The sequence below is a fragment of the Rhinopithecus bieti genome, unplaced genomic scaffold (genome assembly GCF_001698545.2).
Source record: "Rhinopithecus bieti isolate Rb0 unplaced genomic scaffold, ASM169854v2 scaffold_6717, whole genome shotgun sequence".
NCBI classification, from domain to species: Eukaryota; Metazoa; Chordata; class Mammalia; order Primates; family Cercopithecidae; genus Rhinopithecus; species Rhinopithecus bieti.
The window spans coordinates 778,248-803,207 of record NW_016805334.1 but is presented as its reverse complement, the minus strand read 5'-3'; the positions used below and the strand labels follow the sequence as shown (position 1 = coordinate 803,207).

General features: G+C 40.5%; 1 protein-coding gene across 2 annotated transcripts in view; it reads right to left on the bottom strand.

The window, feature by feature from the left end:
* SLC35F4 (solute carrier family 35 member F4) overlaps positions 1–4,026 on the bottom strand; it is a 291,906-nt gene extending 287,880 nt beyond the window's left edge. For both annotated transcript variants that reach the window (XM_017872205.1, XM_017872206.1), the window contains exon 1: positions 3,746–4,026. In XM_017872205.1, the coding sequence (XP_017727694.1) occupies positions 3,746–3,848 (103 nt within the window). In that variant the 5' untranslated portion in view covers positions 3,849–4,026. The remainder of the gene's footprint in view (positions 1–3,745) is intronic.
* Positions 4,027–24,960: the final 20,934 nt, after the last annotated feature.

Here is a 24,960-nt window from a genome sequence, read left to right as displayed (position 1 = left end):
CAGACATCTACTCTGAACTGTAAGCTCACTCTACATCTCCAATTACATTTAGCATCTCTAAAATGTTATCCTTATCCCTTGACAATCCACTCCCCCACCCCTTTCCAAAGCTTCTCTACCTTGAAACCTTCCACACTTCAGCTGATGGCAACCCAAACTTAGTCCAACCAGAAAAGATGCAGTCATTTTTTACTCCTCTCTTTCTTACAGATACAATATCCAATCTATCAGGGTACCCTATTGGCTCTAATTTCAAATATATGCCGGCTCTGACCACCTTTCTCTTCCTCTACTGCTACCACTCTGTTTCAAGCCACCATCATGTCTCACCTAAGTTATCACAATAACATACCAATTAGATGTTTTCACCCTGTCCCAGTACAGCAGTGAGACTGATCTTTGTGTAAGATAAGTTAAGTCACATCACTCTTCTCTCAGAACTCTTCAAATGCTCATTTCATTCAGAATACAAGCCAAAGGATTGACAATGACCTCTAAGGCCCTCCTTTACCTGCATTCCTGGATCCTCAGTGACCTCATCTCCAACCACTTTCCCAATTGTTCACTGCACTTCAGCCATGCAGGCCTCCCTGCTGTTTTTCCAGCATGCCAGTTGCACTCTACCTCAGAGCTTTATGCTAGCTGTTCCCACTGCCCAGAATGTCTTCTTCTGGATGTCCATATGGCTAACTCCCTCACATCCTTCAGGTCTTTGCTCAATTGTTACTTCCTCAATGAGGACTTCCCTGATGAGCCTATTTAAAATTGTGACAATCTCTACCCCCAGAATATCTTATCCTTTTTATCCTGTTGCAACTTTTCAAAAGGTGCTTATCACCTTGAAATGTACTAAATAATTTATGTACTTGTTTATTTGTTTATTGTCTTGTTTCCTCCCACTAGAACTTAAGTTCTTAAAAGGAAAATACTTTTGTCTGTTTTGCTCATTGATGTACTCCTGACACATAGGAGGTGCTCAATTAACACTTGTTGAATGAATGAATCTATTCCCTACCTAAGTAACCACACTACGCATTAATCATCTTTTAAAAAAAATGTTTAAATAAATATAGAAACAGTGTCTCACTACATTGGTCAAGTTGGTCTTGAACTCCTGGCCTCAAGAAATCTTCCTGCCTTGGCCTACCAAAGTGCTGGGATTACAGACATGAGCCACTGCACCCACCTTTAATCATCTTTGTATCCAGATTTCTTGTTTATATTTACTCAATAACTGTTCATTAATTGAAGAGTGTAAATAAAACAAATGCCCTATTGCCCATTAAAGTACCTTCATTTCGCTGAATTCTAATGTATTTCTTTTTTTACATCAGCGTGACTACAAGAATTTTTTCTGGACAAGGTACAAGCAAACAGCAGGATGCATTAACAGAAGGCTTGATCTTCAGTGCATTTTCTTAGATGTAAGTCCCCATCCATCTCCAAAAAGGTAAATGGCATAGATATCTAGAGATTATCCCTCATATGGGATCAGACAGAAAATGAGAAAGTCACCTTGCTTTCACATATTATATATTCATCACTGTAGCCTTTTCTTAAGTATATTTTTCCAGACTTCCCCTAAGCTGTTGCTCATTCTCTGTAATAGCCAAATCAATTGACCATATTGTACTGGTTTGCTTCAGTGTTTGTTTACTAGTTGAAGCCTGCATTAGGACAGGATTATTTCATGGTGCTCAGTTCCCTGGCCCTCCTCCAGCTTTCTCCTCTCTCAATCTCTCACTGTGCAAAATAGCAATCTTTCTCTACTTCCAAAAGCATGAGCATCCTGAGATTTATCTGACTATCACTTAATTCTCTCTTCTTGTGAGATTCTCTGCCCTCACTCTTTTAACTCTATGGTCTAAACTTAGGTAGGTAAGTGCCCATCACAAATAACCATGCCAAGTTAATCTTTATCCCTTTTGGCTTCCAGTTATAGCCTTGGCCAGTGCTCTTCCCTTTTTTGTCCTGTTATTGTATTGCAAATGAAGCATGTGCAGCTATTTGAGCAAGTACAAAAATATAATATGAACATGTCCTTATCTAAAATGTCACTTTTTCAATATTCTTTTGGGTTGTTCATTGTTAGCCAAAGTCCCATTGTCATAAAAATTACAATAATAAACTACCCTGAGTCTTTTAATTTCACACACAGCTTCTACATTCTCTAAGCCACTAAAATCCCATGGTTCCTAATTAAAATATTCAAAGGTGAAAGTCAAGTAATTTCCACAAGGTATATTAGTTCCTTTACTTATGTTTCCAGGGTTAAAAAAGAAATCATTTGCCAATAAAAAAGAAGAATTTTTTGAGTGTATAGTACAGGGATTTCAAAGAGCGTTCCACAGTGTGTTATTTTCTTTCCAGAAAATTCTAACACTTCATAATTACTTTTGTATGGAAAATGAATAATTTAAGCCCCTAATGCTAAAAACAGCTAGAGAGAAACCATCCAAATCAGATAGGCGTTTCCTGAAACCAAATGAAATATCGAACTAGAAAATATCTGTTTGAGAACAGCCTGTGGAACAAAGCTCTTGAATTATTATTCAATAGAGAGGAAGCATGGTAGGGGAGAAAGTTACATGAAAAAATGGTGTTTTCTTGTCTTTGTGCCAGAATTTTTGGGGTCCCACGCTTCATAGAAACTGTAATGTTGATTGCACCCCAAATATCACAGAAAAATACTAATCAGAAATGCATCTAGGAGCTTCCAAGCTTCTGACAAAAATAATGGCAAAAACATCAATTAAGCTCCATCTGTTGCGACAGAAATGCATTGATAAAGAAAAAAGCAAAAGCCCACCTGCATAGAAACTAAACCGCAGCTACTCCTCCAATTCGGAGAAAAATGAGCTGCACTTCAGTCGCTAGCAGAACTAATCCCAGCAAATATAGCTAGTGGGTTTGTGTACTGGGGGAGGGGGACTGCGAGCAGAGCACACCTCATCACCCTCCCACCAAAACTGGTCCAGAAACGTGAAAGCATCCACGCCGCATGACCTCGCTCAGCTGGAAGAAAGCGGTGGCCGCGACGTGCGGGTGGCCCTGTCTCTTCCCCTTCTCAGACCAACCCCCCCCCCCCCCCCCCACGCCCCTAGTCTTCCGCACGGGTCTCTGGCTGCAAGCTCTGGGGCTCGAAGACCTGAGCAGATTCTTTTCGCTGCCCAGGGTGAAGAACCTCCTAAAGATGTTGTAACCAGAGTAACTCCCGCGCTGGCAGCGTCTCAACAGCCCGGAGTGAACGAGCTGACCCCACTAGCGCCGGGACCCACGTCTGGGTCGGCCGCCACCGCCAGCCCCACCCCGGAGCCTCCCCAGCCTGAGTCCCCAGCGCCCCGCACGCAGTAGGGTCTTTCGGGGCATGTATCCCGTAGGGCTGACTTTCCGCTAAGTGAACAGCCATGTTAGCCTCCTCCGGGCGTAAATCCACCAGGGTGAGCCGGCCGACGGCAGTCAGGAGCGCTCACCCGGTCCCCTCCGCACCTCCCCTCAAGGCTACGACTGTTTCCAAACTCCTGGGCGCACCCAGCTGGGTCCCTTGCCCTCTCACGGTTCAGCACCGAGGACAGCGGACATACTTTTCTCCCGCGGGGTCCCCGCCGCCGGGAAGGCGGCGTGGACATAGGCGGCAGGGCTGCAGGTGTCCGGACCACGCGCCCGCCCGTCCGCATCCCCGCGGCACCCCTGCGTGCCCACCACCCTTCCCCGCCTCGCGCAGGGCAGCCCCGCGGCGTCTTACTTTTCTGGCTGGAGTAACCTGGGTAATAGCCATAGTAGCCAGTGATCCGCAGGATCCGGTCCTCGATAGTGGCCACCCCATTGGGGGCCGCCTTGACATCCATAGAGAGCGCGGGGCTGCGGCCCCGGGTGCTGCGGGGCGGAGAGCACAGCGCGGGGCCCGGGAGCTGGTGCAGGTGCCGCCGCCGCTGGTGCTGATGTTGCAGCTCGTGCTCCCGCGCCCGGGCTCTCACTCCACCGCCCGGCGCAGCACTGGCTCCGCATCACAGCGGCGGCAGCGGCGGCGGCGCGCCGCGGCCGGCGGCGCGGCGCGGTGGCGGGCGGCGAAGGCGACGGATCGGCCCCCACTCGGGCCGGCCTCTCTGTCAGCCTGGCAGCTCTCCCGCGCGCCACCGCGGAGCACTGCTGCCCGAATAGCGCCCCTCACCTCCGACGCCCACCGTGGCCGGGGGCGGGTGTGGGCGCCCCACCTGGTCACCAGCTTTCATCATTAACCCTTGCGCACTCCTTCCCGAAGAGTAGACAACCCAACCCCACCTGATGAAAGGGATGTTTGGTCTGGGGGGTGCGGGAAGAGAAGAGAAGGCGACGGTGGCCAGGGGCTCAGAGAGGGGTGTTGAGGGTGGGAGAAACCCAAGAGGTTCTCATAACTGTTAATGCGAGGAATTAACGCTGTCGCTCAGGGAGAAGACACTTCTGGGGCTCCCCGGGACTCGGTCCATGCTTGGCGTCTACACCACGTCTGGTCTGCTGATATACAAGCATTCCCCGGTGTTTGTTAGTCCTTGCAACTTGTCTAGAAAACTGGGAATCTTTTTTTATGAAATAACAAGAAAATTAGTTCCCGGCAGGTGGTATGTGGAGTGATTATCCAGGTTTTGCAGACGGAAAGACTCGTAAGTGTTCAAGCCCTCAAGTCTGACTGTCCATACGGACCCTCCATCCTGCCACTGAAAAATGTCAAAGGCTTGGAAGACTCAGCTGCACACAGCACGTTTATTTTACCAATTCCAAATGCTCTGAGGAGAAATGATTTTCTCTTTATTGCCAAAAATATCAGGAGGGAAGTCCTTCAAACTGTAAATATCTGGACGAGTGAAAGTCTTAGCTACAGTCTAGAGTCTTTTTTCCATTTGAGCAGAATGTCCTTGAAACTGTGTGTTCAGAGCGAACACCCTCTCTTCACGTGTGTGTCTCTTCTGCCTTAGCCAGAGACCCAGTGGGTTAGGGTCAGTGAGCAATGGAGACAATTCCTCTGTTCATAGTCTGCAGACACAGTTTCCTGTAAAAAAAAATAATAATAACAATTTTCTAAGTTTCATCTCAGAAATGAAAAGGTGGAGGTGGGGGGTTAGTAGAGAGGAGGGTCAGCTCATCAGCTTCGAGGTCATTTAGGTCCACTTTCCGTACAGAGCTGGCTTAAGACATCCCTGCCAGGTTTCATATCACTAAAGCTTAGGGAGAAGAAAAAAGAGAGAAAAATAAGTCGACTTCAATGTTCCTCTCAGAAACCTCCAAAGAACCTATTGCACCATCCTGCCTCCAAGCATTTTCCACATTGTGTGTGGGCCCTTAAGAAGGAAGAAATATGCAAACTTTTTTTCTAAAAGGTAAATTAGGTTTAAGCATATGAAAACGCAATATTAAATTTTACAATACGTTTTGGGTTTTCATCCAAACACAAAGCTTAGCACAGGATCTTCAGAGTGGAGTCAATCTGAGATTATTGTGGCTGGAAGGAGAGTTTATAAAGAAACCAATTTCCTCCTACACCTGTTTTCTGGGCTAGGAAAGATGGAAGGGTGGAAAGAGCTAAAAGGTCAGAAGGAACTGAAAGGAAAAACCAACACTAATGCAATGATGGGGAGCTAGCCATTTAAAGCAAAAATGAAAGCATTATACCTTTACACCACCCACATGAAATAATATTCAGCACACTTTTGTTAGTTTTATTATTTCTGTGGCAAAATTTATATCAAATGCATGTATTACACATGGTAAAATGTGTTCACATATAATTTTAAATATCACTTTTGTTTAAAGTTTCTATAAAAGATAAACTTTCCCATATTACATATATTATGTATTTTGATAATAGCCATCATAATCCATAGCACATTAATATATGTATCAGTAAGGGAGAAATTAGGAAACAGTTCAAGCAGAAACCTTCCAGTGTAACAGGAATATATATTTACACATACATACACACACATATATATGCATAGACTTTAAAAACAAGTGGTTTTGTCCCATTGCTTATAACTTATCTTGCCATAATTAATGTACTTAAATTATAAATAACAATTACTGTGTAAGTCATTGCCTTCTTACTACTTTTGCTTTATTTTCAGAAATCTCCATAGAAGTAGATAAAAATGTATTTAACTGGATCTGATCATTCATATAAACAGTAAATTCAGCATAAATTTAAATACTACAATGTAAACATACCCACAAGAGTCTATGTTTTCTTTTGGAAAAGTAAAAATTTTCAGACTGACCTGGAAATAAATTTTAAAATAGCAAAGCACTTACAAATCTCTCTATAATCATCTGTAATAGGATGACCAAAATAGTAAATGCCAGCAAGTGCAATAATCTAGGACACACTTTTCTTTTAATGGAAGGAACTGAAATCCTACAATTATAAATTGATAAACTGTCAAAGGTAAATTTCTGCTAGTCATGAGCACTCTTTGGCATATATGATAAAAGATGTTTTAATCTTTCAATAGTCATTTTAGACATATTAACAATTTACAGAAATTATTTTGAAGAATGGATAATTTTTTTTTTGAGACAAAGTCTCACTCTGTCACCCAGGCTGGAGTGCAATGGTGCGATCTCAGCTCACTGCAACCTCCACCTCCTGAGTTCAAGCGATTCTCATGCCTCAGTCTCCTGAGTAGCTAGGATTACAGGCACCTGCCACCACGCCCGGCTAATTTTTTTGTATTTTTAGTAGAGATGGGGTTTCACCATGTTGGCCAGGCTGGTCTCAAACTCCTGACCTCAGGTGATCCACCCACCTCGGCCTCCCGAAGTGCTGGTACTACAGGTGTGAGCCACCACACTCGGCAGAAGGAAGGATAATTTTTAAAGCATTTTTATGTTTGCATGTTTAGTCTACCAGTTTTCACAGACCCAAATATTCAAATTTACAAAATATGAGCTGCAATGTATGCCTCAAATCTATTCTGAAAGAATAAAGAAAAGACATAACTTAATAAATGAAGATTGAAGGTGGTTATTTGATTCAAAAAATAGTTTATCATGATAGCCCTTCACATAGCCAGTTTTCCTAGTAAAATTATAATTTGATTTATTATAAAACAAAATTAGTTTTTTGTGCAGCTTTTCAGGAATTTTTTAATGCATCAAGCACAGGGTATCTATCCGTGATTCCAGATGAGTTTTGTTATATGAGCCATATGTATTTTGATCATCCGATCATATCAGATTAGCTATTTATACTAATTGAGTATACAATTAGTTATTCATGTTGTTGTTTTTTTAAAAAAAAGAAAAAGTCAAATCATTTGTAAAGTGGTTCATGGGATGATCACTTACAGTCCTTGGGTCTGATGCTAGAATAGCTATACCAAGTAATAACATTAAAACTAAATATGATTACTGGGTATAAATTTTATTCAAAAATAAGCAGTCTGAAATTATCACATCAGTCTATACACTTTGGAAGGATTAGAAAAATAAAATCCACGGAATCTAATCTTCAGTACTTTAATTAGTAGATAGGGATCAGAAAATCTGGGCTTTAGTCCTCTTTTTATGGCAGGAACAAGACACCTAATCTTTCTATTCACCTATTTGAAGTTACCACTGAAAGATGCTGAAAGAAGGGGAAATGATATTTTTTCCCCTCTGGGAAATTAATATAGTGTACCTATCTCCTTGGACTAAGAGTAACTTGGCTGCTTGGAGAGCCAAGAATATTTAAGCTTTTATAGTCAAGAGCCAATGTTACTTTGTACAAATACAAGCACTGTTTACAAAGAGTTGACCCCAAGAAATTTAAACAGTGTTAATGTTTAAAAGCATCTGGCTTCTAGCCAACCAGGTGATAAGAAATGGCACCTGAGAAGGAAAAAGCATGCTCTTAATATTCCATTTTCAGGGAAGTTGTTTTGAGTATTTAACTGCCAAGTCATCAGCCACCCCATTTGGAATGCTGACACAACCTTTCTGTTTCAATCATAGGCAATGGCAGACATTGCTAATTTACCTTTTAGTTCAAAGGGGCTGGGTGTCTGTATGAGAAGTCAGGGCAGAGTCCACTCTTCATTGACCTCAGGTGCCAGCCTACATCCCAGGACTAATTTTGAGGCTCGACTCTTTGGAAAGGCACTGAACCTCTTTAGAGAAAGTCTTAAGTAATTTCAACATATGTATTCAAATTTTAGAATTTGTCTTTGATCTCTGTGTTTGTGTGTGTGTGTCTCTCTCTCTCTGTCTCTGTTTCTTTCTGTGTCTCCCTCTCTCTCAGTCTGTCTGTTTTTCTGTCTTTGTCTTTCTGAGTCTGTGTGTGTCTGTTTGTCTATCTCTCTGTATGTTTCTCTCTGTCTCTTTCTCTTTCTCCCTCACCCTACAGCATTATGCTGTACTCAGCAGTACAGCATAGTGGTTTAAAGCGTGGACTTTGGAGCAGACTGCCAGGAGTCATTTCTGACCTCATCATTTTCTAGCTGTGTGACCTTGGGTAAATCTTCTGAAATCTCTATGACTCGATTTTCTCATCTCTAAAATAGAAATATACACCTATTGTACCTATATCGTGGAACTATCATGAGAAGTAAATGAGTTTATATTCATAAAGATCTTATAACTGTGAGGCATATAGTAAGCATCATAAATATTAGCTATCAGTATTATTTTTTATGCAGACATAGAATCCTTTGAGCTTCAGTTTCCTCCTCTGTAAACTGGGCTCATACTCTCTACTTCATAGTATTGCTGTGATGGTTAAGTGAGACCACATATTAACATATTTTATGAAGGCCTGGCACATCGTGTGTACACAATAAATATTAATTTTCTCCTCCTAGCCCCACCCCTGCTCTGTCCATTGTTTTTTACTGGAGTTGATTCACACTTTCACTTTTCATTCACACTCTCAGAACTTCACTGTGGCAATTGCTTTTACAGGTCTCCTTTAGTTCTTTCAAGCATGAGCAATGATCCCATGAGGCAGACCTTGTGTGCCAATGGAATCAGTGGCTTCAGAAGTTCAGTGCTTTGCAGAAAGAGAAGCTGCTCAAGATCAGCAGTTCTTCTTGTCCTTTAAAGAAGCGTGAGCACAGGAAGAGCTTACTTCAGACTGGGAAAGGGACCAAGGCTGTTAATCCCCAGGTATGGGAGGCACTCAGGTCCTGCTTGGTGAAGTGGAGTAACCTCAGAGGGATCAGAGGGATCACAGTGTGATGCCCCATGGGAGGCAGGGCCATTAGCCACTAGGCTTCCCAGCTTCAGCAGATATTCTGGTGCCTCCCACCTTGTCCAGAAGCAGCAGAGTCCCAGCCCCAGAGGGATCACCTGTGGGCTTGACTCTTGCACATTTCAGCAAAGCCCAGTGGACTGAAGATCAGACCTCCCTGATGCTGAGCTAAGCCAAATATCTCCCCTGACTACCTAAGTCTGCAGCAGGGGAGCCCCAACAAGACTGAGATTGCATTTCCCACTATTTTTATGAGGAATAGGGACTCAGAGTAAGATTAGTAAGATTTACAGTAATTTAAAGCAAATAAAGATTCTTTTAAACCCTTTTGAACAGCTGTGTTGGTGGTTATACATTCAAACCTGCTACATATTCATTTTACAAATAAGCCTTTCTGTAATTTAAGTGTCTAAAAATGCCATGCACACCACAGCCTCAAACCTGCTGCATATTATTTGTCACACAAGCTTTCTGTAACATTAACTGCTAAAAATGCCAACCCTGCTGTGGTAGTCATTGTTACTGTTTGCCAAGTAGTCATGGTTCTCCCCCATTTTAGGGATACCACAGGACTGCACTTCCTGCCCCCTTGTGGTTGTCGGGGGGCTATGTGACTAATTCTGGTTGTGAACAAAGAAACAATTATCATCTCAGTCAGAGCTAATACTAGACACTCAGGGGTTTTCTCTTTTTCCCTCTGACCCCATGACTATCAGCATTCAGGATGACTCTGATACATAAAAGTAAAGTTACTAAAACTGTAATTGAAGAGTTTTAATTCCTTCCATAAACACTACATTTAATTTTCAAATTCTATTCTCTTTATCCTTTGTTTTCCAAAGACATACTATGTATGTCTAAGATCACTAGTTCTTGAAGCAATTCATCAATAAATCATACAGAAGGCAAAACAAATTGTTGGAAAGAAACATTATGAGTGGCACAGAAAATCAGAGAGAACAGAAAATTTTAAACTCGTTAGAATGCATCCATAAAACAGAGACTCCAGAATACATGTTCAATACATTCACATCTTGAATGACAACTATTGTCAAAAGCAATTTCAGAAATGACTTTGTCTTTAATTTCAAGAACTATCAATCTGCAGGAAATATATTAACAAGGTTTTATTTCATCATTATTTTCAGTATCTGTGATTCCCATCAATAGAACTTGCTCTTTAAATGCCCTGAAATAATACAGAGGTACCAAAGTGGACATTTGTCCTTTTTTTTTTTCTTTAGTACCCAGCTGATGCTAGAGGAGGCTCCTAACAGAAAGAGCATACCTCTCAAGAGAGAAGCTAAAAAGATTGCACCAAATAACTTTTATGCTCCAATTCATTTTCTTTTGTCTCACCTTTGCAGTGACCACCCTGTACGGATTGCCATTGATTCACCTAGACGCAGCCTGACAGCACCTCACCTCATGCCAATGCTGGGCACCTCTAACTTCCTGCACCAGCATTTCCTTGTTGGTGCTGAGACATGAAAGTGCATCTGCTTGGCTCAAACACGAACAACCTGAAAGTGTAGGGGACAGATGTCACAGTGGGCAAACCTGTGACCATGGGAAACAGGAGCTAGGGTATAAATTCTCCATTCCATTCTGAATGGACTTCCCTGAGAAGCTGTCACTTATGCAGCCTCTTGCCCACAAGACTGTACAATTAGTCAGACTGCTCAGTCTTAATGCTAAACTATGGTCAGCTCAGTCACATGCCCTCATATATATACGCTAGTATATAAACCCCTGCCTCTGCCTCAGGCTCTCTTTTCCAAAGATCTCAGGTTAAGATGCCAGTTTTCCTAGTCTCCCCACTTGGTCACTGGCACATGTCCCTGCCCCACCAATCACAGCACCCATTCCAAATTTTTATTAATTAATTAATTTATTTATTTTCTGAGATGGAGTCTGGCTTTGTCACCCAGGCTGGAGTGCAGTGGTGCGATCTCGGCTCACTGCAAGCTCCGCCTCCCGGGTTCACGCCATTCTCCTGCCTCAGCCTCCCAAGTAGCTGGGACTACAGGCTCCCACCACCACGCCCGGCTAATTGTGTGTATTTTTAGTAGAGATGGGGTTTCACTGTGTTAGCCAGGTTGGTGTCGATCTCCTGACCTCGTGATCCGCCCGCCTCGGCCTCCCAAAGTGCTGGGATTACAGGTGTGAGCCACTGCGCCTGGTCCCATTCCAAATTTTGAATGGAAAGCCAAGTGGAGAAATCCTGGCCATGTTTGCAATGGATATCAGCAGCTGTAACAGTAGTTGCTGCCACAGTTTCCATTGTCCGTTTCAGTGATATGGGCTATATAAACCTCGAGTTAAATATTTCCATTGTGGAAATTATGGGTTTGATTCTCCCCTGTTATCCATAAATGTATAACAGAACTTGTTATAGTCCCCCGGGCTACCCCATAGTATTATCCCAGGAAGGGTCAATTGCATTACAGTCTATCTCGCTGGAACTTCTCCAGTTGTGCTGTGAGAAAAACAAAGTCCTCTTCTGAATTCCAAGGGGGAAAAGAGCCTCAAGTAACATTTAAAGTCTCTACTAGTTCTATATTCCTATGCCACCCAGGTATTCATCATAGCATCACTGGTAATAATAAAACAATGTAATCAACTCAAATGTCCCAAAAATGGGAAAATGGTTTAGTAAATCACAATGTATCCACTGGGTAGAATACACTTTAGATATTAAAATTATGGCTATTACTATGAAGACTACAAAGTGATGAGAAAAATCTTATGTTCTAATATTAAGTGGTGAAAAAAAAATCAGAATTCTAGATTGTGTACGGACATCTACACAATTACATATTTTTTAATGCAGGGGAAAAATAGTTAAGATAGTCAAAATTCAAAAAATGGTGGTAAGGGGAGTGAAATTATAAGTAATCTTCCATTTTCCAAGTGTTCCGAAATATAATTTACTAATATTAAAATGAATACAAACACACATACACACACACATGGCAAACCCTAAAACCCTTTCCCAGATCCTTATTCATCAGCATGGCTTGTTTTACGTGCAATGTGCTGGAGTGTGTCGCCTGCCTGCACATTCATCTTTTTACTAATTGCAATTATCTCCTTTCCATGGAACGTGATGAAGCCTGACTAAAGGTCTCTAATTCTTCTGTCTTTCCATGTTCTCATAAATAATAAAACAGGGTTCCATGACAATGAGTACATAAAAAGTTTTGTAAAATCTCAAAGTAGCCCTAAAATGTTTACATTCTTAAGCTAATAAAGTGCTCTAAGTACACAGTTACTTGGATGTAAGTGTTACTTGCTTCGATGCAGTAGAACCAAGTGATAAGAACACCCATGCTTGGATAATCCCTACAAATGCATCTTCATCTGACTAGTACTACTCCTCCTTCAGCTGTTTCAAAAGGATTTTCTCCCCTGGGAAGCTTCTCTGCTAACCCCATCCTCCTTCCTGGAGGAGCCAGGTATTTGCTCCAAAATAGCTGTTTCCCTGCTGTGTAATCTTCTCCACACTGCATACTTAAGTTCCTCAAAGTCTGTGACTGCATTTGGTTCACCATGGTATGACCAGTGCTTCTCAGAGTACCTGTCACATATCAGGCAATCAAAATACATTAAAGATTGAAGAAATCTTTGTAACAAACAAAAGTTTTCATCAGAAGCCTAGGATCACTTTCTCAAAGTACTAGAAAGGCACAAACACTCAAGATGTGTTGACTTGTCTCAGGACCAGAAATGTAATAACTTGCCCAGTGCAAAGTTTGCAAAGAAGGAAACTGAGGCTAGAGGGCTAAACAGATGGTTCAGAGGCCCCTCGATGAGTCTCTGGCAGCCCTTCTCACTCTCAGTGGATCATCTTTCCCTGACCCTGTGCAATGCCACCTTCTGCTATGTGACTTTCTAACTGCTCCTTATGTGCAATCAGATCAAATCTACTGATGTTCCCATTGCTCCCCATCACTTTTCCAAATCAGACCATATGCTTCCCTTCTTCTCCTTCTTTCTGTCTTCCTCTGGCTGAGCCCTGGGCTTGGCAGACAGAAGGAATGCCCATTAAGGGTTCTGTTAAATTTAAATCCAAGACGATGTCTATTTTCCAAAATCTGTGTGAGTTATGTTTCTGGTGTAATCAGTAACTGATTACTTATCCAATCTGTCAACTGTTACTCCTCATCTTTTGGAAGAGGCAGTGGAATAAATAAATATATAATTTATTTCATGGTGTCTTTAGATAACAGTAAATGGATGGAATTATATATATTTTCTTATTATGGAGTTGACAGCGTCAACATTCACTGCCATTAACAACATGGGCTCAATTTGACAAATCTTTTGTGAATTATAATTAATTCAAAGATTTGAATCTCCTCTTTATGTGTAATCTCCTACTGAAATATTCAGGAGACTTATTTACTTGTTTCATCATTGGTTCAGGTAAAGAAATCATCAGCTGGGCATGCAAAGGTGATGAGCACATGTTATCTTCTTTCTTTTTCTCTAATTTCCTTCCTTTCTTCATCCTACTCTGCTCTGAAGTTCACTAGGACTTAACACTGCAGTAATGTCAAAATAGTAGTGTTATTGTCTAGCTTTTACTGCATACCAAACAATTCCAAACCTTAGTGGCTTAAAAGAACAACCATTTATTACTTCTCATGAACTATTAGTCACCTGCATGGTTCTACTAATCTGGCCAGGCTTGGTTGATCCTGGGTGGGCTTGCTTATGCATTTGTGGTTAGCAGGTAGATCAGCTGGGGACTGAATAGTCTAGGATAGGCTCTTTCACATGTCTAGTGGATGGGAGATTGGGATAACTGGGCCACACATCTCACGACACAGCAGTTTAGTCCAGGCTTGTTCATGACAGCAGCAAAATTCCAAGAGTAAGATTTAAGAATGCAAAGCTTCTTGAGGCCTAGACTCAGAACTTACTTCTGTCATTTTCTATTGGCCAAAGTAAGTTGCAGGTTAACTCAGATTGATTGGGTGGAGAAATGGATTTTTGCCTCGTGGTGAGATTGCTGCAAACAATTGTGGCCATTCTTGGATTCTACTACATCCAACTAATGTAAATCAATGCCAATGTTGTTAAGCAGATTGATTAGAGACTTGATAAGAATGTCCTTTCTGCAGAGTGTGTCTTTTGATAGAATTCCTTGATTCTAGATTAGCAAAGCAATCTTCCAACCATGGGTTAACAGAAGCAATGCGGAAGTAACTTCATTAAGCAAAATCTGGCATTAAAAGTTTACCTGCAACTGTAAGATTTGGTCTGAATAGAAACTGCAGCCTTTTGCATGAAATGTAATTCCAAACCTTTTGACTTCAGAATGGGGAGGAAGGAGTCAGACACCCACACATGCTGGGTCTGCATGATGTTGGTGCAATCAGACATAGAACAAAGCAGTGCAGTAAGTTTCACGTAGCAGGGCTGTTCCCACAACCAAGATGAAGAGGGAAACCTGTGAAGTTACAGCATTCGAACTTACCCTTTCTGCTTACCCTTTGTGGGGGCATTTATCATACTACAGAGTAAAGATGTGATTGCCTTCCATCTTGGCTATATTTCTAGTTTCTTAGGGACATGAATAAATCTTTTAAATTCATATTTCTTGTACATAATACAAAACCTGGCTGTTGAAAAAAAATGAGAGCACGAGGGAGTTATTTCTGTGACTCAGAAAAAGACTAACCCAATATAACCACATTTATATTTTTAGAATGTCTATTTGCAACCAAATACTCAAAGATTCTGCTATATAAGAATTACAGAATTACTAGGCAAAATAAGTTACTTCTTATAAAACAAAACATTACTATTGAGCTTAAGATTAAAGAAGCTGGTTGTGTTCAAGTTATAATCTTGAGAATGGATTGAGAAATGCATGTTTTTGCTTAATAAGTGAAGAAAAATTCTTAAATTTTCATAAACTTTCATCTAAAATTTCAATTTACAATTAAATACAGCAGCAACATTGGATATATACAAAGTATATGCACTTTAGATCAGGGCCCCTTTATTCTTAACTAATCTAACACCCAGGTTTAAAAACTAGTGGGCTACCTGTCCTTCAGTGAAATCTCTGTAAACGATTATCCCTAATGAGGAACTGGTAAATAGCAGTAAATCCTGTAGATAGTTTCCAATAGGTCTTTTTCTCTCCTTTTACAGCTCCGCTACCCAAGATCAGGTGACCTGTCTTTTTTTTTCTTCTTTCCAACTTGTATTTTTGGTTCAGTGGGTACATGTGCAGGTTTGTTAGGTGGGTAAACTGCGTGTCACATGGTTTCGCAGTACAGATAATTTTGTTACCCAGGTCATGAGCCTAGTACCTGATAAGTAGTTTTTCAGTCCTTACCCTCCTCCCACCCTCCACTCTCAAGCAGGCTCCAGTGTCTATTGTTCTCTTCTTTGTGTCCATGTGTATTCAGTATTTAGGTCCCATTTATAAGTAAGAATATGCAGTACTTGGTTTTATGTTCCTGTGTTAATTCACTTAAGGTAATAGCCTCCATCCATATTGCTGCAAAAGACATAATCTTTTTATTTTTGATAGCTCTATGGTATTCCATGATACATATGTACCACATTTTTATTATCCAGTCCACCATTGATTGGCATTTAGGTTTATTCCATGTCTGCTATTCTGAATATTGTTGCAATGAACATACACAAGCGTGTGTCTTTATGATAAAACAATTTCTATTCTTTTGGATATATACCCAGTAATGGGATTGCTTGATCAAATGGTAGTTCTATTTTAAGTTCTTTGAGAAATTGCCAAACAGCTTTTAACAGTGGCTTAACTAATTTACATTCCCACCAGTAGTATATAAGTGTTACATTTTTTCCACAACCTTGCCAGCATCTGTTATTTTTTGACTTTTTTTTTTCTTTTTTAAGATGGAGTCTTGCTCTGTCACCCAGGCTGGAGTACAGTGGCACAATCTTGGCTCACTGCAACCTCTGCCTCCTGGGTTCAAGTGATTCTTCTCTCTCAGCCTCCTGAATAGCTGGGATTACAGGCTCATGCCACCATGCCTGGCTAATTTTTGTATTCTTAGTAGAGATGGGGTTTCACCATGTTGGCCAGGCTCGTCTCAAACTCCTGACCTCAGGTGATCCTCCCACCTCGGCCTCCCAAAGTGCTGGGATTACAGGCGTGAGGCACCATGCCCAGCCATTTTTTGACTTTTTAATAACGATTCTGACTGATATGAGATGATATCTCATCGTGGTTTTGGATTTGCATTCTTCTAATGATTAGTGATGTTGAGCATTTTTTCATATACTTGTTGGCTGCATGTACATCTTCTTCTGAGAAATATCTGTTCATGTCCTTTGCCCATTTTTAATGGGGCTGTTTTCTTTTTGCTTGTTGATTTAAGTTCCTTATAAATTCTTGATATTAGACCTTTATCGGATGCATAGTTTGCAAATATTTTCTTCCATTCTGTAGGTTGATATGACCTTTCTTTTAGCCTGGATTATCATACAGCTTTCTATCTGATCTTTTTCTATTCTAATTTGTTTTTCTAATGATAGCCAACCTGCTTTCTTGAAAATAAACTTCTGCTTTAAACAACTGAATGGTTCAACAGGGCTCTTAGCATGAATCTCACACCCCTAATCACTGACTGCAGACTTTGGTCCCAGTCTACATCTCCAACCTCAACTCTGTAACTACTCTCCTCATTCTAACATCCTGAATGAACTCCTTTGAGATCTCTGAAAAAGCTATGCACTTTCTCACCTCTGGATTTTTATACATGCTGTTCCCTCTTATCTGGAACAGTCTCTCCCTCAATTCTTTGCCCTCTGCCTTGTCTGGGACATTTCCTTCTCGTCTCAACCAAGAAGCTGCTTCATCAAGAAAGTCCTTATTTTTCTGTCTCCCTCTCTAGACTGTAAATACCACAAGGACAACCCCATTTTTTTTATTGTTGTTGTTCACTATTGCATTCCCAATGTCTAATGTAGTGCCAGGCACAGAGTAGGCACTTCATAGATATTTCCAAAATGAATTGATTAATTCATTAATACTGGTTATCAAAGACAAGTCCTTGGAGCCAAATGTTCTACATCACTACTTCAAGGAAGATCTATTTAGCTTCTTTAAGAAACAACAAGTATAAAGGTATTTTTTTGATGTTTTATGAATACTGGCTAATCACCACTCAGGCCCATATTGAAGGACATACTATCTCTGCCATCTCCATCCAGGCAGGGCCAAAATTTTCCTCAGATAACAAGTCTTGATCCACTTCTAAACAAGAACATATGGGCAATTGCAGCCCCAACATTTTATGCCCTTAGAACATGATCAGAATTTTAGTGCGGGAAAAACTCTAAAGTAGGAACTGCCAAATCTTAGATTTCAAGTAGTTTTGCAAGGTATTTGGCATTGCACTTTTCAAGAAAGTATTTTGAGTTTAAGGATCTTATCCCATTATGCAGCAGTAGGAAGTCAGAAAACATAGGTTGCATCCCGCCTTTGTCGCTAAATACACTGCTCTTGGGGGTCATAATAAGACTCATTCCTTTCCCTGGAGCTGAACAACTTAATCCTTCTTTGCTGGACCTGGCTCTTCCCAAGGTCTAAACCATCAAGCCTGAGCCCTAGGAGTCCCTCAACAACTGCCGCAAATGCAATAGGGTTCCCTGATCTTACCTCCACCTCAGTCTGAGGATGTCAGCTTTGATCTGTCCAACTATATGCTTCAGCCAAGCTGACCAGCTACTCCTGATTGTTTCTCATCTCTTGACTTTGCTGCTCCTTTTGCCTGGAAGAGTCACATTACCCTGACCCCTTTCAACACCACCATATTTCCCTGCCAGGAGAATGTTTTTCAAGTCTCAGTACAAGCACATCCTCCATTAAAACCTTTAATGAGTTCCCTGCTGGCATGGGAATCACTTTCCTTTATGTCCTGTTGTGTCTGGTACCTATTTCTCTCACAGTACCTGTGGTGCTCTGTTGCAAGGATTATTCACAGATCTGTCTTCCTACTGGACAGTAAGCTTTACAAAGCCAGGATTAAGTCTGTATTTTGCTTTATATCCCCAATATAAATAACATTTAGCACAGAGTATGTGGGGAAGGAAGGGAGGAAAGGAGGGAGGGAGAGAAGGAGTGAGGCAGGGAGGGATTAAAGAAGGAAGGAAGGAGGAAAGAATGGAGGGAATAAAGGAAGGAAGGAAGGGAAGGGAAGGGAAAGGAAAGGAAAGGAAAGGAAAGGAAAGGAAAGGAAAGGAAAGGAAAGGAAGGAAAGAAGGAAGGAAGGAAGGAAGGAAGGAAGGAAGGAAGGAGGGAAGGAAGGAAGAGTAGATCTTTTGAAATATTTTCAGGGCTTCACAGTTTCTAGTTTCCTCATTTGTAAAATGGGAATAAAAGCACAACTTACTTCCTAGAATTATCACGAGGATAAAATGAGATGGTGCACTTAAAGCAATCTGCATTTGTTTGCATGTAGTAAGAACTCAATACATGTAAAATAGTATCATCATATGAAAACTGGATATAATATATGGGTGGAATAAGGACTGAGGGCTTCTCCTCAACTTAAGCGGCATATTCCATTGGTCCCCCTGGCTGTGCGAAGAAGAATGTACTACCTCAAGAAGGAGTAAAATCCCTATCACAGGAAAACTCCCAGCCTCATCTGGAGAGTTACCTGCCAATGCTTTTACCAAGAGTTCTTGACCCCAGGTTGAAGTTAATATTTCTCCTGATTTGGAGGTACATTGATGACAAAGTACCCCATTATATTTTACATCTAGACATTGATGTCTAGCACTTTTAAAACAAAGTTTCTCTGAAGATACAACATTTGGGCAGTGACACTAATTTTTCTACATTAAATAAAACAATAAAACATCATTTAAAGTGTTGAGGTTTGTAGCTGTGCTCAGAATGTATTCAGAAGGACACTGGGCAGATTGTCTGGAGATCTCTTTGAGTGGTATTACCTTGGTGTTTCTCTGTGTTTCAGATTTTGATTCTCAACTTTGCAGGTCTAGAAACTTGAATTTGTTGGTACACCAAGAGCAGAGCAGACTCCTCGAAGAGGAACTCACATTAAACAAACTCACAATACACTGATGAATAAGTTGGATTGCTAAAGGATTCATTCATAAAGGGAGACATGGTTGACATAGAATGCACAAATTGGCACAGATTCACATAGGAAGTCAAAATATAATCAGAGATTTGTTTGTTTGCTAAACCTAGATTCAAAGCAAAGAAAATTGAATGCTACAAAATTTAATGGAATTATTCTCATAATATCCCTGACACCGTGAACAAATGACCTCTCTACTCCGATCTGTGTAGAGCCCAAGCTGACTGCCTCCTCAATGTTAAACTCACACATTTTTTTCCCTTAAACATACTAATGTCATTGATTAGCTTTAGGGTCAGATCATTATACTTTCAGATTCTAACCCTAGAAACAATTTGTACTTAAGATGCCTTTTGCACACCTCTGAACTTATCTGTTATGAGTTGATTTTCTCTTGAACTTTCAGATCATGAGGGTGCCTCCTACTCCTTCTATGGATGCCTCCTTCCAGTACTTCCCTCTACCAGGATTTTGTTGTGAAACAGAAGTTGTAAGCAACATACATATTTTAAATAAATGAAGTATTCCATGTATGTATATAATTAGGGGCATGGTGTCGATATAGTTGAAATATCTGTTGTGCCTCTTACATGTAAACGATTAAGATAATTAACTTCTCCAAAATGTGGGCTCCATTTTTTAAAATGGGCATAATAACATTTATCAGAAACGGTTTTATAACAATTAAATAAAGAAAACAAGCCCAACAGAGTGACTGTTAAACATTATTTCCCTTCCCCTTAATAAAATTGTGACATATATTGCAGTAATAGGGTTGCAAATTTCACTTACACTGCCACTCAGTCATGCAGAGGAACATGTTGTTTCTTTATTTTGCGTGTGACTAATCTGGTCTCCTTTTTGAGCCCCTGCTATGTAGATTTGGGGTTTTTTAAAAGTCTATTTAACCCAATCTGGTGTAAAGCTTAATCAAATATGTAATTTAAATAGTCCCTATAGGTCCTGTTCATTATTTAGGAGTAATTGCTCATCTTCCTTATTTCCACGCCTCTTTTCCAGTTTCTAAGATAGCATCTGGGCATATGTAAGAAGTTTAGCTTGCATAACTTGAGAGAGCAGAGATGCAGAGTTCTCTTGGCTTTTGATGGGTCTTCACGTGACCACCGCCTCCCATATGCCCTTCATCCAGACCTGGGCTAAGTAGTCCTCCTGTAGCCCCTGCTGAGGAGATGGGAGTGGTACTCTCCCTCCCTCCTCACTGATGGCTCTGAAAAGGACATGCTAGCCCTGATCTCAGCTTCCTCCCGGATCCATCCCCCTTCCCCCTGGAGAAACTACAGGAACTCCTGAGTCCCTTCCACGCCTAATTACACTGTGCCCCCACTTTGGTGTATTTGCACCTGAGATTGGGGCAGGGCAGCCACTCCAAGACCATTTTCCTATTCCAGGTGAAAATCAGAGAGAAGTCTCTCTGTCCCCCCCACCTCCCACCACCTATCTGATACCTTTCCAGAGAGAAGAATCAACACACCTGTCCTAGCTTTGCACTCCTGTCTCTCCCTCATTTCCCCTTTGCCTTGAGATGGAAAATAGTGGGCTTTTCTTTTACTTCACTGACATTATATCTAGCTTTTATGAAACCCCACGTTTCATAGCCAAGCTACTATAGGCAGAGAGGCCATCTTCCCTATACTCTGGGAAAACGCTACAATCTAGCATCAGGCTTAGGCTTTGTTTTTCAAAGGGAAATCAGTTGAATGAAACAAATTATCTCTCTCCACAAATCATAGTTTTCCAGCCCATTTTCCTGCTAAAGTGATGAAATTTACACCCTCTCCTGCCTTGAGGTGGAAAGCCTCATAGGTTTGACTCAGGTGAAAGGTTGCAATAAAACATGATTTTAAGAATGTGATAGATTAAATTTTTTTGCCCAAATTCTTCACCTCTCCCTGTATCCATGCCCTTTCCCATGTAATACTGCAGCTCAACCCATGAAAGGCTGGGTGTTTCTCCCCAATCCTTGACTTTGGGCTTGGCCCTGTAACTTGATTTTGCCAATGGTATGATAAAAGCAGGAGCCTTTGCAATTAGACATATCTTGTTGCACCTCTGCCCTTGGAAGAATAAGGAGAGAGAAGAGGAGGAGGAAGAGGGGAGATGAGGAGGAGGAGGAGTGAAGGGGAGAAGGAGGAGGGAAAGGGAGGAGGGAAAGGGAGGAGGAGGAAGAGTACAAGGAGGAGGAAGAGAAACAGCAGCAGTAAGCCCACTTATTCCAGAAGAATGTGAAAACAACAGGTGTTGGAGAGGATGTGGAGAAATAGGAACACTTTTACACTGTTGGTGGGATTGTAAACTAGTTCAACCATTATGGAAAACAGTATGGCAATTCCTCAAGGATCTAGAACTAGATGTACCATATGACCCAGCCATCCCACTACTGGGTATATACCCAAAGGATTATAAATTATTCTACTACAAAGACACATGCACACGTATGTTTATTGCGGCACTATTCACAATAGCAAAGACTTGGAATCAACCCAAATGTCCATCTGTGACAGACTGGATTAAGAAAATGTGGCACATATACACCATGGAATACTATGCAGCCATAAAAAAGGATGAGTTTGCGTCCTTTGTAGGGACATGGATGCAGCTGGAAACCATCATTCTTAGCAAACTATCACAAGAACAGAAAACCAAACACCGCATGTTCTCACTCATAGGTGGGAACTGAACAATGAGATCACTTGGACTCGGGAAGGGGAACATCACACACTGGGGCCTATCATGGGGAGGGGGGAGGGGGGAGGGATTGCATTGGGGAGTTATACATGATATAAATGATGAATTGATGGGTGCTGACGAGTTGATGGGTGCAGCACACCAACATGGCACAAATATACATATGTAACAAACCTGCACGTTATGCACATGTACCCTAGAACTTAAAGTATAATAAAAAAATAAAAAATAAAAAAATAAAAAAAATAAAAAAAAAAAGAATGTGACATGGAACAGACCCAGACGAAAGCTTGAAGCAAAGCCTGGCATAGACGAGGCAAACCCCCGTGTGACTACAGATGTGTGAGAAATAAATGTTTGTAGTTGCATGCTTGTGAGATTTGTTTGTTACACAATCTTATTGTGGGCAAGAGCCAATAGATTCAAGATGGAAGTTGGACAGCATCAGTTTAATATTTGCAAAACATTCCTGTCAAATGACTGCAGCCTTTGGGTGATGAAGACTCCCTGCAGTAGTCACTCTGCAAGAGGCTCCTCACTCAAAATCTCCACGATGCAAATGAAGTTAACATAGAGCACCACTCTCACCTTAGCATTTACCCTCTACAAATGAAGTACTGTCATCATTTTAAGATTTTTAATCTCTGGAATTGGGAAGGACTTAATTTAGTAAGGATGGATTGGTGTTTAGAAAAGAGAAAGAGAAAGAAGCAAATCTTTAACTGTATAATCAAATGTACAATTGAAGGAGATTTACTAATTTAGATATAAGTTTAATAGGCTCTCTCTAGTTTGACTGAATTCCCACCCTATGAAATTTTGGTTTAATTGTCCTTGGGTGGGACCTCATCATCTTAAATCTTCTGATAATTCTAATGTACAGGCAGAGTTGAGATGGCAGAGATAAAAATCAGATTTGTATTAACTTGGTCCTTTCTTTCCTAGATCCTATTGAAGTACTAATATAGTTTCACTTCAGCTATTTACCTTCTAGTCTTTTTAGGTCCATCTGTTTTCTAACAAATATTCCTTTCTAAGGTTTTGTATAGTGTTTGATTGTCTGTGTTATTTACAAGCTCCAACTAATTTTAAACTTTAAAATGACAGATGCAAAGAGAAAGGAAACTTCTCCAGCTAATAGGTCAGGTGGTGGAGATAATAATAGCCGTGGATAAAAATAGCTTCCGAATTATAGCCCCAGGTTTTCTTATTATTTAAGCCATATTATACTAAATTTTCTAAATTTAGCAGCCACTATAGCACTGCTTGGGCCTTTTGATAATATTGACAGATTTTTAATACTTTTGTGTTTAAACTAACTGTAACTCTTCTAGACACTTCTTATTTTCAGAAATCCAATTAGACAAAGCTGAAGGTGATTGGAGCATCTGTTCTTCTTCAACAGACTTTGGCTTTTTGTCATGTAAGTAATCACCTTTAATTCAACACAAAATCAACCAGGAGAGTATGTTTAGTTATACAATAAAAAATAAATAAATGTAATCCCACTCCCTCTGGTGGCATAATCTACAAATATCCACTGAGGGTGTAATTTGGTTAAAATATTCAAAATGGATTGGAGGACTCTTCCATATTTAGTTTCTTTTTCATTCAGGAGACACTGATACTAATCCATCTCTCCAAAGGGAATAGTTTACGAGTTTTGTTAAAATACATAACAAAAGAAGAAGCCACTTTTTTCATAGTTTCTAATGTATTACACACCTCATGCCAATGTATACAGAGAGAAACTCTCTGAAACGGGTCTAAGTATCCATTATTTATCTTTGCAAACCAGAAAGTAAGTTCTTAAAGTTTCAAGATTTTATACAGAGATAGTATTATGAATATATTATGTTATTATTATAGATGCTATTATTATAGATGTTATGACTATATTAGTATGATGCTATTATGACTAGTATAAAACAAAAAATAATAACAACTGTGCCCTATGCCATTGACTCCCCAGTTTCATGGAAATAATTATGAAATGACTGATCAAGTTACAGCAAAACACAGAAGGTATAAACTTCTGTGTTGAAGAGCTCTATGCTGTGGTAAGGATATCATAAACAGTAGGCATATCAAATATTTTTCTAAAGATGCAATCACACTTAAAACATGTTTTCTCAAAAGAGCTGATGAGATGTGCATATGGCTTTTTATTACGTTGCAACTTTTTTTTTCCACTAGAAGATATTTTATTTCTGTAGTATACATAGGCATGGTGGTCTCTGGAGAGACCCAAAGAGGTTGCTGCCCCCAACATACCTTACAATTCCTTTCTCTTTGTATGAAAATCCATATTATACAGTGAAGTGCATACTCCAGACCTAGTCTGCCCAGCTCACATAATCGCTAGTTGTGTCACCATGGGCAAGTTCAATTCACCCCACTGTGCCTTTGAAAGCAGGCAGTATGTTAAAGGAAGGTAGGTAATGAAAGATCTCACTCATGGAGCTGTTGCAAGGTATAAATAAGTTTTCATATGGAAGAAGCTCAGAACAGTGTGTGGCACAGAATAAGTGCTGCGCAAGTGTTCAATATTATTGTTGATGTTTGAACAACAGAACTATAATATGTGCAGTTTCAGCTTCAGTTATACTGGACTTTTCTCAGTTGTTTAAATAAAATACACTTTCTCCAGCCTTAGGATCCTTTCACATACTTTCCCTCTTCCCTACACTAATACTGTAGCCGCTAGCCACATTTAGCACTATTTAAATGTAGATGAATTAAAATTAAATGAAATTTAAAAGTCAACCCATTAGTTGCACTGGCCACATTTAAAGTGCTCAATGTGGCTAGTGCACATGTGGCTAGTGGCTACTGAGCTGGACAGAACCAGCACAGAACATTTTTACCATCATAGAATGTTGTATCAGAAAGCGCTGGTGTAGACTGGTCTTCCTTTCACTTTAATTCCTATGCAGT